Below are 14,639 nucleotides of genomic sequence, written 5' to 3'. Positions count from 1 at the left end.
CTCTTTAGTTTTTATCAAGCTTGACTTATCAACTTGAATTTAATTGGGTTAAAGCAGATTTCCATATCTACTGTGTCTATATTTGGATGTATTTCAAAGTCAAATACAAGTATGTATTTTCAGTTGTCTTCTCATCTCCATTATTTGTGCATGTAATTAAGAGTTAATTGTATTTCTCTTATAAATGATATGGTTGCTTCCTCTTGCATTATACTTTTCCAGTAGTAAACTACAAACAAGGCAGTTCTCAGAATATCAGATTCAGAATGTGCTCAAAAGCTCTTCGCTTAGAGACTGAAGCACTGAAAAAAGTTAGGATGTGTGACCTTACTATTTAACAAGCGAATTCTACTCTATTATTTCTTATATGTTGATAAATACAACATGTCTTTGAAAACTATGTTTAACATTGTATTCTTTTGGGGGGGGATGTTTACAATTTTGTTTTTACTTTCTTTGGAGATTATTCAGTTTGGCATGATAGCTCTCCTCAGTAACGCTTTATTTGTCTGTGTGCCACTTTTCACTTTCTTTTTCTCAATGGAACCTAGAAGCATTAAACACATCTCTAATTGTTAATATAAAAAAATGAACTTTTTCTGTGATGTGTGACTACTTGGCATTTTTACCTCATCTTCACAGATCTAAATATTTGAAGGAAATGATCACTTTATGTTTACCCCAGTCAAAAAATTTTACTTCTAATCACTAAAATTTCTCCCCTGAAAACAAAGACAAAAAGGTAACAAATAATTGTAACCAAAGATATTTCTAATACTGTCTTTTTAAAAGAAAGTCTGCTCAGGCACAGGATAAGACTCATTTAAAAATTTCCTCCGTGAGTCTCTGTATTTGAGTATAACTAGCACTGTAACATACTGATTAGATGTGCTTGTTTTCAACACAGTTGCATGTTTTCTCGGGCAATGTTAAATTGCCATATTTGATGAAAAAATAGCAAATTGAAATTTTTCAAAATATTTATTGATCAAATGTTTCCTTTTATAAATACAAGCCCTTCATCATTTTAGTGTTATTTTCTTTTTTGCTTTAGAAAGGTAGTTTTATTTTGACAACCAAAAGTAATAATAATAATACAAGAGGAGGCAACTCAATGTTTCAAATGATAAAATAGTTCAATTTTAACCAATAGGAACCTACACAAGATCATGGCATTTAGGTTTAGGGTATCTATCTCTTTGGACCAGATCATATGTTATTTGAATCTACTGTGGTTTGTTAGTATGTTTCATAAGACATAGTGCAGAGCTGCTATGATCTTTAAATGTTAATGTTCTTTTCTTATCACTTTACTGTGTAGATACCCTTCATGAGACCCAACTCTGCCACAGCTCATCCTCGGAGGCAATCCCGGAAACCTCTTTTATAAGTGTGATTTTAAAAATGTGGATTAAACTCTCGATAGAGTACATAAAGTAAAGAACAGCTATATTGTCCTTTCTATAAGCTTGTCACTGCAAAAAGTTGCCTTTTGCTTGTCAGGTTTGGATAGAATATAATTGATTGGTTTGTTACTTGGACTAAAAAGGCAGTAGATTTGCCTGTGTGAATTTTTTTTTCCTATTTTTCTTCTTTTTGCTTTTTTTTGCACTAATCAGAAATATTTGATATGTGCATTGTTGAAAAATACTGGATACATGTCTTGTCAGAATTGTCGTATTAAGTAATGTCTTTCCCTCTTGCTTCTTTGGCAAATGATGATACACAGTGTTTGGACTTACTGAAGAGTTACTGAAGCCTGTGGGACTTAATAAATACAGTATGCTACTCCCTGTTGTTATTCAACAATACAAGTAACAAACAAGAAAGACAATGCATTCCATTAGTCTGCTATTCTGTTTCCTTCAGCTTGATACATAGATTCATATAAAGTACTGCATTTTAAAACAACTATAGACTCATATTAAATGTTATTTCTATTTATAATAGTCAGCAAAAGTGAAAGACTTATGAAGTATATGACATTCTATTTTTGACTTATCAGTCCTAGTGTGAAAGCATATTAGCATGACATTTTTACAACTTCAGATTTTAAGCTCGTGAATAAAAATATATCTGTGTTGATCTCTAGATATTTTTAGTAATACCCAAATATATGCAGTCCTTATTGTTTTAATATAAACTTTCTGTGTTCAGTATAATTTTATTTTTCTCAACCTTAAATATGAACTTAGGAAATAAGGAGGGAAATACAAAGATTATTGACTATACAACCTACCAGCTGAAAGAAAGATCTTCATCAACATCTGTATCTTTCCAGAGGTATACAGAATTAAAATTTGATCTTCAAACTTTAATGATCCAGTTTTAAGTCAACGGCAGAAATATGTTGAATATTTCATCACTCAATCTTGAACTGATTTAGAAGAGACTCTTTGCTGAAATTGAATTGCACATATACATGTAAATTGTCAACATGTAATTTGGAATTTTCTGATTAATAAATGTGGTTTTGGACATCTTTTCGGGTATAGTGACAATGGAAAATAGTTTACACTTTAGGACTAGAATAGGTAATGTTATAGATAATCAAAAGCAATTGTAATTGTAAAGCTGCTGTAATCTAGTAATCTCTGGTTATAGTGAGGAATCCTATGACTGGATGAGATGTTTGATAAAAGTAAAATGTGTACGAAATTACATATAAACAGATTATTAACTTATTGAAAGATCTCATCATATTGGAGGAAAAATATTCATAATCTTTAGCAAAATTAGTAGACTTTTGTTTAACAGAATAAGATAGGACTAGTTATCACTATATTAGCTTAAGGAAATGTTAGTAATTATTACTGTTACTGAAGTCTGGCTACCTTTAAGCAAAATGACAGATTGCCATTTTCTAAGTGGAATATACTAATACATTAGACCATGGCCCTCTTTTAATATTTAGTGAGAAATTACTCACAGTTGCTTTATTTTAGTTGTTTTTGAGAAACTCTTAGGCCTTGTTTTGATATCACTGTTAATCAAAATCCTTTTCACTTTGATTCCAATTAGAATACTATATTATCATCATTCTCCATCTTGCATTTTCCGTGATGGTGGATATTCTATTCCACATTTGGTGCTAGTCCTAAGACTCTTTGTCACATGTTATACATACAGACTGCAAAATTCATAAGATATAGGTCCTGCAAAAAGTATAGTTGAAGTAAGAAAACTTTTGAAGTAACTAGAATACTTTGTGCTAATAATCTCTTAAATGCTCTCATATCCACAGTGTAAAATTATTCCCTGTCCATAATCAGTTCAACTGCTATAAGGAGAAAATTGATGTGTACTTAAGAAAATATGTACTAAATGATTCAGATTTCACAGACGTACACAAGAAAAATGGCACATCAGGTAAATGATGGTTGTTTATCACACAGTAGGGAAAGGAAGAAACATTAAAATATCAGGAAGGAGATGAAACGTCTCTGAAATACAAGAAGAATGATATAATAGTAGATAGTGGTTCTCAAACTTTGTGCATCAGAATCACAGGAAGGATTTGTAAAAACACAGGTGACTACCCTATTCCTCTCCTCATCCTCCCTCTACCCACTTTACTCCCTCCCCTCTTCACCCTGTAGTTTCTGATTTAGTAGAGAATTCGCATTTCTAACAAGTTCCCGGGTGATGCTGTTGCTACTGGCCTGGAATACCACATTAAGAACCATTCATAGGTAGTATTTTTTAAAAAAATCATTGTGTTGTGCTCAACATTGTTTGATAAAGGAATGCGCTTTTTAAATCTCCTTAAAAGGGCCCTTAGATTTCCTCTAGATAATAGAATTAGTAATTTCGTCTGCAACATACACAATTTTTTTTTTATTTTATAAAATTTAGTTAAATGTTTGTTTTACACTGACTATGGAAACAGCACTATTATAGATACAGAAAGAAATCAATAAACATAGCCTGTGTTCACAATTCACTCATCCCTTTGTTATAAAAAGACTTGAAATTAGAGTTATGTTTTAATATGAAAACAAAATTTAGCCTTAGCCTTTATCCATCTTAACTTTAGAAATTATATTTATGCACTGTTTGTAGATCATTGTCATTCATTGTTGCTTGAGTGTTCATCTGATTTTATATTTATGATATTAAAAACAGACTGCTGACCAATAAATAAAATATTTACACTCTATTTCCCTGTATTTACATCCTATTAATGAAAACCACTGTTTTTAAACAAAGTTAATTATTTCATAAAACTCACCGCTATTTTACTTGATTCTCAATATGGGAATATTTCATGAATATTTCACCAGAATTTATTCAAGGAATTCAGAAGGACTCTCCAGCAGGCCTGAATATTTACATTATTAAATTTTTTAAAAAATTTAAAAATGACAATTGAAACTTGTTTAAGAGACTCAACTTGGAGTTTCGTGACATATGAAGGCAGAATCATTTTTTCTACCTGTCTGAATCAGCACTTTGTAAGTTTACATAAAATTAAGGATTGTGATTTCTAAGGTAGACATGCTTTGCAAATATTTCTTTATAAAAGTGGAAGCCTCTTTGCCATAGTGCTCACTCTAAGGCTTTCTGTAGGCCTGCCGGTAAGATTCACTGCTGTTCAGGTACATAAGATGTAATGAAATTGGATGTGCATGCTGGGCTTTGTAAATAAAATGAGATGGACCCCCAGCAATTATCTCATTTATCTGATTTACATTGTAAAATCAGGATCTACACTATTGATTAGAGCATAATTAGTTAATTATGAACAGGAAAATACAAAGTTACATGGAGCTCGAGCACAGCAGGTTGTACTGCTGAAAAATTTCCAAGGGCATGAGCAGATGGAAATCAGTTTATTAAAGAACAAAGCAGACGTGTTTCAGGTATGGAAATGTCTAATTCTTCTCTCATGCTGCGAAGAGTTGCTTGACCTTATTGTGCATTTTTATATGAATTGTTTTGTCTCATCTTTCATTTTTTTGTTTCACATTTGATCTTGTAATCAGGCTGCCGCAGATATAGCTATCTAAATTGATCTCACTATTTAAGTGACTATTAAATACAGATTTGGATTTGGATACTTTTCTAATTTTCTAAAATTAATTTTTTATGTGTACTTTTATGTGTAAAAAATATTTTTGTCTTTCTTACTACCCATTCATTCATTATTGGCTGATACAGAAGTCTGTAGTGATATTAATGAAATAGGTTCAAGTCCTCCACATTAGTCTTATATTTGTGAAACGATTAGAAAACATTTTCAAACTATTTTGTATAGAAACTGCTCATGTAGGTAATTTGCACTAAAATTGTTGTAAATTACAAGGAATAAAATATTGTACTTATTAATACTAAATGTTACTCAATATTGGTAGAATGTAGAATTTTGTGCAAGCTTGTATTATTTGTAAAGTGATTTAACTTGTTGACCACAATTTGTATTTTCTCCATTAAGATGTTTAATTGAAATAATTGGCCACTATTCAATGAAAGAACTCATCACTACATGTTAATAGATTTGCGTAGATGTTTGAGCTGCTAGTGAGATTTTTATTTAAGTAATGACAGTATTGAAGACTAATTTTTTTGAACATTCTTGTGTGGAATTTTTACACAGAAATGAAAAAGTTGGAAAATCCAACCCATCAGTTCTCTGGATATTTAGTTTTTTTTTAAGTGGACAGACATAATAGTCTATATTTTCGGAGTCCAGTTTTTATTTCGCTTTATATAAAATTATAGGGGCTATAAGTAGAATGTTCCATTGGCATAAAAGATAATGTGATTATCATGAAATTTGCATGATAATTAAATTAAAATTAAAATACAAAATTTAATCATGAAAATGTACACCCTTGTTCAAGTCTATGTTAATGGATTTTGCTTCTTTCTAAAGTTTAGCTTACAAATGGCTATAAATTATTTGCATAGGACGTGCACTTAATTGTTTCAGTTAGGTTTTAAAAAGTAGTTTTAGTTTACTCCTCTAATGAAATTATCCATTAGAAATTAGAGATGTTAAAAAAAACCCTTTGGAACACTGACTTTTGGCCTCTTAGGCATCCGACGAAATAAATCAGCTGCTTCTTTTTACTTGTCTGCATATTCTCAGTAGTCAGGTAAACACCTGACCAATTGCTTGTTATATGGATCATAGCACATATGAAGGTAAATCATTTTTTTTCCCCTTTTCTTTGTTTAGGGTGCTATTCTTAATCATATACTAAGTAAGTATTTTACATACATATAGACTATGTTTATTTGGTCACTGTATTTTGTTAATGTGTAAAAGACCATATATTAAGCTACTTTGTTATTTACATCTATATCTGTTATTAATCTGATATCTAGGAAGTTGTATTTAGTAAGAATCTAGGTGTGCTTTTGTCTTATAATTGGGATTCCTTTATGCTCTATAGTGTTAATGTGTACAGTGTTTTTAGAGGCTTAAATGATACTTCTTTATGCATCCAGTTTTAATTTTATTAAAAAATCTTAGTGTTTCTTTACAGGTTAGTTTTATATTCTTTTTTAATATTTTAAGACATTGCCTTCCTATTTAATAATGTGCTATTGGTATAATAATCTGTTTTTATTACATAGACATTTGTGTTATTTAATAAAGTATATTGTGTTATATCCCTATACTTTTGTGGGTCAATGACTGCTTTTGCAAAAGTTTTTTAAAACATTTTATTCACTATTTATTTTGATAAATTATGTCCTATATTATGTGCTGCATGTGTTTCCAAGTTTATGTAAGAAATAAAGGTAGAAACCATAAATAGGTCAATAACTACTTTAACTCCATTGCAGCTTTTAGATAGCAGATGATTATAGACCCTTACGAGTTTTTGATTTTCAAGTTTTTTAAATGGTCTAAATTTGCAACATAGCCAGAGTTTGTTGGGTGACAGGAGTTGATAAAGATTACAAAGTGGTATTTGTGCGTAAAATTAATAAGCCACTATTTTGGCCATCCACATTGTTCTTTGATTTCTTGAGTTCTTAATGGTGTCTCTTATATTTGTCTACGGTTTAGTAATTCTTGCAAGTTCTGCTAGAGTTCACTTGTGTCCATCAGGATATTTCAGTGATTAACACATAAAACTATGGATTTTTTCAATTCAGTATTCTAAGATAGAAACAACCAGATTTTTGTCACATTGAAATAATTTGAGACATCTTTACAAAGATCTTATATTTGTATATTTATTTATCACCAAAACTTTGACTTTAAGATTGGATTCTTTTCTTCCCCCTCTCTTTTTTGGATTTTGGCAGTTCCTAAGGGTCCTAACTACTACTTTTTGCTACTTAGTCTTGAAGCTGCAGCTTTTATTTACTGTTGAATGAGCTAGAACTTTAGAGAACTTCCCAATCACCACTAATTCTGACAAGCAAATTCTTTTCCTTTGGAATGCATCACAAATACATGAGTTCCACATGTCAACTAAGTAATTCTGAAAGCTATCGCTAATGAAGGAATCAATCAGTAAGGATTAGGTCATTTTTAAATGGCATATATTTGTTATCTTCTGATAAACTAGCATATAAAATCTCCTCGTCTTTTCATTGGTTCTTGAGCTGAAAGATAACTTGATTGTATGAGTAGTTGAAATCATCAACAGATTGGAACTGTATCAGTGTAGCAAACTAGTTCTTGGTTTATTAGCTGGAATTTCATAGCTATATCAACAAGAATTATTTATGTACATTAAGGTGATAAATAATGAATTGTGATGCACAGTAATCATGATAGTTGCCTCAAGTTATACACTAGAAATCATAATTTGAAAATTATTATGACACAGAGTTATAAATATGCAGTAATTAGGTAGTAAATTGATGTAAACTAGGAAAATGTTAATACTTCATCAAGAACTTTGATTATTAGCAATCTGAACTATATGGCGCACTACCCAAAAACCTGAAGTTAAGGAAAAAAGACTATAGTTAACAAACAAAATTGAGCCCATTTACTTAACTCAGTAGAAATTCTCATTTTCGTGTGTTTTTACTGTCAGTTTACATTGCCTCAATAAGTTTTAGTGGTCTGGTTTCTGAATCCATAACAATTGTTGTTGGGGAATTTATGCTTAAGCAAACACTGACAATATCAGGAAGCAGTGGCTGATAGTTTTCAGGCAAATGAGGACTCTGAAAATCTATAAAAATTGAATACAAGAATTCAAATAGAACAGTCGACTACTGGTCCTCATTCCAAGGACAAAAGGCTGACACACTGTTAGACATGTAGCAGGATATATTATTCTTATTGATGACCTGAGATGACAAATATAAATTATATTTAATATGTTTATTTGATGAAACAAGAAATGTGATTATTTTTAAATTTCACATCAAAGATCATTAAAACTCTAATTTTTATGTATGGAGTATGCTCTCAGTTATTTAGAAATCTCAACCTTCTCATAAACTCAGAAATACTTATACTTTGAAGGTTTCTATATCCATAGGTTTAATCGAAATTTTGTCTAATGAAAGGTAAATATGTTGTATTGAGAAAGAGCATAAAATTATGTGGGCTTGCCAGTTAGTCTCTTTATGTCACATTTGAAGTTAGTTTATATTATCTATTATTACTTCTTAATGCCAGAACAACAGGTATTTGAACATTTTAACTGCTTTTAAATATATTTTTAGATATGTGATATTGTCATAGTAAGTAAAGTACTCTTGGTCCTATTGGTGCTATTTGATTTTATCTATTCCTGTAGCTAGAACTATCATAGTAAGCGTTTTTCAAAATCTTGAGTCTACAAGATTTTTGGAAAAGTACGTAAGCTTATTTTTTTCATAAGGAGAAAGTTGTAGAGGAAGAAATGCATAAACTTAGGGCATTCAATTGTATTTTAAACTTCTTTATATCTGAGTAACTTAATTAAGTTGCTTAACTTTTCTGCAACTCTTGATTCCCCAAATGAGTTTTTGGAAGATTGGGTTTTTGTAGCATAATATGAAATTTCTACTAAAAATGTAGATTTACACTCCCTTTTGTTATGATAGTTTCTTAAAGTCAATTGTTTTTCTTTGTGTGTTGTTTATGTAAGAAGAGCTTCTTCCCCCTTTTTTCCTAAAAGGTTATTGAATAGTAGTTTTTAACTTTATTCGAGTAATATATGTTCTATAAATCTTCCCCTTGGTTTGTTTCTTAATTGTAAATTTCTTGACATTTGAAGTTTTAAATCAGTGAAAGATAAACAATAAAGAAAATCTGACAGATTGGTTGAGAAAGTATTATTGTTTAATTTTTTTTAAACTACTATGAAATGAGGAATGCAATCCTTTCTATAAGATGTATACTCTTTGTTATTTGTTGTTAAATTTTGGTCTTGTTATTCCAACTGATGCAAAATTCTTTTTACAAAGCACTGAAATAATACAGATTTTTCTTCATTGTCAGCAGGATGAGATTGTCTGAAACGAAGAATAGGTATGATAGTTTTCTTAGATTTTGTACATCATAGGTGGCAAAGACACTATCAAAACATTTGTAAGTTTTTAAATGTACTAGGAAGTACTTTGTAAAACCAAATGGTCTGAAGAAAGTGACAGGTAAATTTGAGGGAATAAAACTAAATTATTGGGGTAGTGTTCTACCTCTTTGTATATTTAAATGTTCTGTGATTTAACATGTAAAGGTTATTTTTATTTGCTGTAGATTGTGTTAGCATGCTATAAATGTTAGAAAGTTCACTTACAATCTACTTTAACTTGAAGAAAGAGAGAAATCAGGTGCAAATCGTATAGCATTGATTGCAACCTAGTGTAGCCTAGTAGAATTTCTGAGTTTTAAAATTTTTTAAATAATCAAAATGTATTTTATTGGATTCATATCCTTGAATTATATATGTATCTTATTAAATAAAGTGATTTAATGGGCAAATGATTAATTATTTAAGTTCACAATTGAAATTATTGTGGTTGTTTTGAACACATGATTATACATATACATTCATTCATATGCTCTTAATATTTCTGCTGTCAGTGTTCTAAATATTTGTTTTGTTTGTTGATTTTATTGCTGTTGTATTTTGTTTTTGCTAAAACATTTATTTCAGGTTTAGTTTGCCTTTATCATCATCATTAATTTAATGATCTTGTGAGCCAAGGATAAAATTAACAGTGTTGAAGTTGAAATATACAATAGTTTGTCTTTTTGTCTTTGAAGTAGGTGGTTTTTATATTATTTAGATACACCTACCTATAAATCTGTTTACCCTGCAGGTGTGATGAATGCAGACTCTGCTACCATTTTGGCTGTTTGGATCCTCCTTTGAAAAAGTCTCCTAAACAAACAGGTTATGGATGGATATGTCAGGAATGTGATTCGTCATCTTCCAAGGTAAGCGGAGGAGTCTATAAGAAAAGGGATTGTTTCCCTTCCGTTTGATAGCTTTCCCATGTCACACAATTAGCTTCTTTAAAGATAATTGGAATATGAAGGACCAACATTTTAACCAGTACACCTTAAGAATATATTGCTATGGTTATTTTCTTGCTCTTAAATTAAGGAAAAAACAACTCTAGTAAATTATGTGAATTTTCTCTATGGAAATGTAGTTGTTTAATGTATTCTCTATTATTGTAACATATTAAATAGTGCTCCAGTAGCCCAAACAGATCACTCTTTACTAATTTAACACACTTGAGAATGGCAGGGAAATTCCACCCTGAGTCATAATAAATTATATTAGCTAACAGAATAACCAGTTAAATAGAATTTTACAGATGTTTTATTTTGAAATATATTAATATATTGTAATATCTTCTAGAATCTGTTCCTTTAAAAAAAGAAAAAACTAATTTCACATCCTAAATCTTATTTCTGATATTTATTTTAGCTGAGTAAAAAGAATGAAATTTCTAACAAGGTTGTTTAATAGATTATACCCCCAAATCAATTTGAAAATTATGTCTTTTTAATATTAACATTCTAAACTTACATTGTAGTAATCTGTAGTTTATTTTGTGGCTCATTAAATTGAGTAAGTAAATAGCCAGACTCATTTTGACTCATTTGGCAGAAATACTGAATATATTTGAATGAAGACATTCTGGTCAACTGTAGATTGATCGGAGTTTTCTTTCTCAAAACAGATAATGAAAATTAACTGTCTGTTGTATTATGGACATCCAGCCATCTTTCTTCAATGCTACTTAAATGATTTTTGTAGTCCTAGAGTAAATTAAATTTGATCATGTAATCAGAAACATTCTTTTATCATTAACTAAAATGATTTGCTTCAGCTTACCACAGAGGCCTTCTGCAAAAGTCTATTAAAAACTGCAAAAAGACATTTGGTTATAGAAAGAAACTAAACTTTTTTAAAATATCAGAATATTTAAAATTATACATATTTTTTGCCGGGTATGGTGACTCACGCCTGTAATCCCAGCAATTTGGGAGGTTGAGGCAGGTGGATCATGAGGTCAGGAGTTCGAGACCAGCCTGGCCAACATGGTGAAACCCTGTGTCTACTAAAGATACAAAAAAATTAACCAGACGTGGTGGCGAGTGCCTGTAATCCCAGCTACTTGGGAGGCTGAGGAAGGAGAATCGCTTGAATCTGGGAGGCAGAGGTTGCCGTGAACCGAAATTGCGCCATTGCATGCCAGCCTGGGTGACAGGGCGAGACTCCAACTCAAAAAAAAAAAAATTATACATATTTGTATGAGGATTGTTAAAATATAATATTTGTGTATATTTTATTTAATAATCAAGCATTTTAACCTAAAATTATAAACTATATAGTAGCAATAATTATTTTCCAGGCATTTTATTAAGGCCTAGATTTAAGAACATATTTAATTTTAAAGATTTTATTGCATAGTTCAAAAATATATTCCCAAAATTTTATTTAAATGTAAAAATAATGAAACACTAGAGAGTTTAAATAGTTGTCTTATGAGTCTCTTTAATAAGTTTTTTTAAGTGCATTTTTTGTTTGGGATTTTCTGCTATCCCCAACAAATAAGTTAGGAAAGCAATTTTTGAAATAGGATTTCCTACCTTTTTAAAATATACCTTTTTACATATATTCTTTTGAGAAGGCTCAATAATACTATAAATATGTAGTATTATGTTAAATGTTAAGTTATATAGTAATGTTGTTAATGAACATTGAAAAGGCAAGGGGGCATATTTCAGATTCGTTTGAAATATAGCATACATTTTGTACATGCCATACGTGCCAGTAGCCATTGGAAAAGGTTTTAGTTTTGTTTTCTTCTCTACCACAGAATGGGTCTTTGGACTCTGAGTGGAAATGCATTAGGAAGGCACATTGTTAGAAAACTTGCTTTGTATTTGCTGTACTATGTTTGACCTGTGGTTGAATACCAATATAAACAGCTAACATTTTCAAAATTTTATAAAATATGGTTTCTAATTTTGGAATGTCACAGCAGTTTACTTTAAGGAATGAAACAACAGTGAAATGGATTCGTATTTTCATTATACTTATATGACTATTAGTATACTACTATTTTCCAGTGAAAAATTAAATTTAATATAATATTTAAGCTGAAACATATGGAGACTTAATTGATTCCCTTGAATATTTGTGCTGCATCAGTTGTTTTTCTTACTTTGGAAGACTTCCATTCATGAACAGTGGGTAGTAAATTTCTGTTTACATTTTCTCCTGAAAGATGTTTGCTAGTATTAGAGCCTAAGAAGAAAACATTGATAGATAATGTCATGCTTTATAATTCAGTGAATGCTGCAGAAGCTTTTACATTAGGAAAGCTGTATATTATTAACATCTGAGTCAAGAAAATTAGTCACATCTTAGGGCTTAAAAGAAACCCAGAATGAAAGTTCGTATGCTTTGCTTATCCTTTATTCTCCTACATTTGCTTTGGTGGAATATTATTTGCTAGGTAGCCCTGGGTTTATTTGCCATGTTCATATATTTTAATGAAATGAAAAGCTAAAAGAGAAATACATATTGCCATAAGAAAGGAAGTAATCAATTGCAAATAAATTTAGATGGTAAAATGTCTCCAACTTCTTTCTCTGTGGTAGTCATGTTTTTAAGTCCAACAAGTCTTCACTTTTATTTGAAATTTTGACTCCCTGTTTGTTTTGCCTAGAAGTTTAGATAATACAAAGCAAGGGTGTATAGTTGAATATTTGCTTGAAAAATGAATTGCACTTTAACATTTTGTCAAAATTTTGTGGACCAGGGGAAGCTCTAAAATATTGCTATTTATACTGTCAGCAGCTATTTATGTATTACTTTGTCTTTCAAGTAACAAGTTTTTGATAGGGAGTTGTATGAGGGCAAAAATTTCTATCTTTACCCCTGCCTATTACTTTTGTAGAAATTCCATAAGAGTCTAATAAGATTCATCATATCTAAATTCATAATTTTTTGTTTTAGCACATGAAAGCTGAATTACACCTAAGTATTTAGTTTTAATAATATGATTTAATAACAATTTACCTTAAAGAAGAATAATGACTATTTATTCTACCCAAAACCATGAAGTATGGCATAATAAGACTTTCTCTGTCTCATCAACTCTTCATAAACCTAAGTAGTCATTTTGAGTTTCATAAAAAATAGCCAGTTACATGGATATAAACATCCACATGTATGTACCTACATGGAGGCACAAATATACACACATACAAATACACGGAGACACACACACTCTTACACAAAATGTACCTTCTCCAATAGGCTATGCTTCAAAGCCATTGACTAAGACAGCAGCCACCCAGACAGTGCACTATGCTTATATTCAGTGGAGCTAGTTCATTGCCACCTGTCACCCTGCATTAGGGCTTTTTTTCCTTGCTCGTTACTGTGTTGTGAAAATCCTATTGTTAATAAATGCTACATGCCTGGAAAAGAAATGTATTTTCTTCTTTCTTAACCTCAACTTTTCTCTTATTTTTCCTTCATTTCTTCTTCCATCCATTTACCCAAGTCACATATCTGGAATCATGTTCAAACCTTCCCCATCCTTATTTCACGTAGCAAATCACTTCCTGAGTCCTATGAAAGTTTTCTTCTTTAAATATTTCTCCAGTCTGCTCTTTGCTCCTTTTTTCCACTACTACTGTCTTGATTTGGTGCTTCACTTCTTCTCATTCTATTATGGTTCTTCCTGTTTTAGAAGCTATCTAAATAGGTATGCCAGACTTATCCCCTTTTTATCCATTCTGCTTACGAGAGGCTTCTAAATGAAGTGTTTGCACCACAGTAGATATACAAAATGACTCATTAAATTAGCTTAATTCTATATAACATCTATCTTAATTTTCATGTCTGAGTGTATTTTCATGATTTAAATATGCTAGTCCTATAGAACAGGTACATAAAACTTCACACATATATATTTATGTTGAGGTGCATACTTCAAATGTTTTTACTATTGATATGCATCATCAAAAATAGCTTTCTGAAAATGTATTTATCATACCTCTGCTTGAAATATGTCAGTGTTTTTTCATTCTTCTTCATATCCGAAATAAAATCAGCCAGATTAGGAAATTAACGTTGATATATTATTACTGTCTGATCCTCAGATTTCATTCAGATTTGGCTATTAATCCCAGTAAGGTCATTTATGGCAAAAGGATTCGGTATAGAATCACAGGTTACATTTAGTTTTCATATTTC

The 14,639-nt window shown here is 30.6% G+C and overlaps 1 protein-coding gene across 35 annotated transcripts in view; it reads left to right on the top strand.

Moving 5' to 3' along the window:
* Positions 1-14,639, top strand: part of PHF14 (PHD finger protein 14) — a 231,232-nt gene that overhangs the window by 162,955 nt on the left and 53,638 nt on the right. For 15 of the 35 annotated variants that reach the window (XR_010585764.2, XM_074035424.1, XM_074035413.1 and 12 more), the window contains 2 exons: positions 9,407-9,436; positions 10,231-10,348. The exons of 1 other annotated variant lie outside the window; for it this stretch is intronic. Coding sequence is in view for 30 of the 34 variants with exons in the window: in XM_074035424.1 (XP_073891525.1) it covers positions 9,407-9,436; positions 10,231-10,348 (148 nt within the window). In the remaining 4 variants the exon portion in view is untranslated. Of the gene's footprint in view, positions 1-1,321; positions 4,160-6,181; positions 6,207-9,406; positions 9,437-10,230; positions 10,349-14,639 lie in introns of those variants that run through there. 19 more of the 35 variants (XR_012432625.1, XR_012432629.1, XM_074035430.1 and 16 more) reach the window with 4 other exon arrangements.

The sequence above is a fragment of the Macaca fascicularis genome, chromosome 3 (assembly GCF_037993035.2).
Source record: "Macaca fascicularis isolate 582-1 chromosome 3, T2T-MFA8v1.1".
Classification (NCBI taxonomy): Eukaryota; Metazoa; Chordata; class Mammalia; order Primates; family Cercopithecidae; genus Macaca; species Macaca fascicularis.
This window is presented reverse-complemented; position numbering and strand designations above follow the sequence as displayed.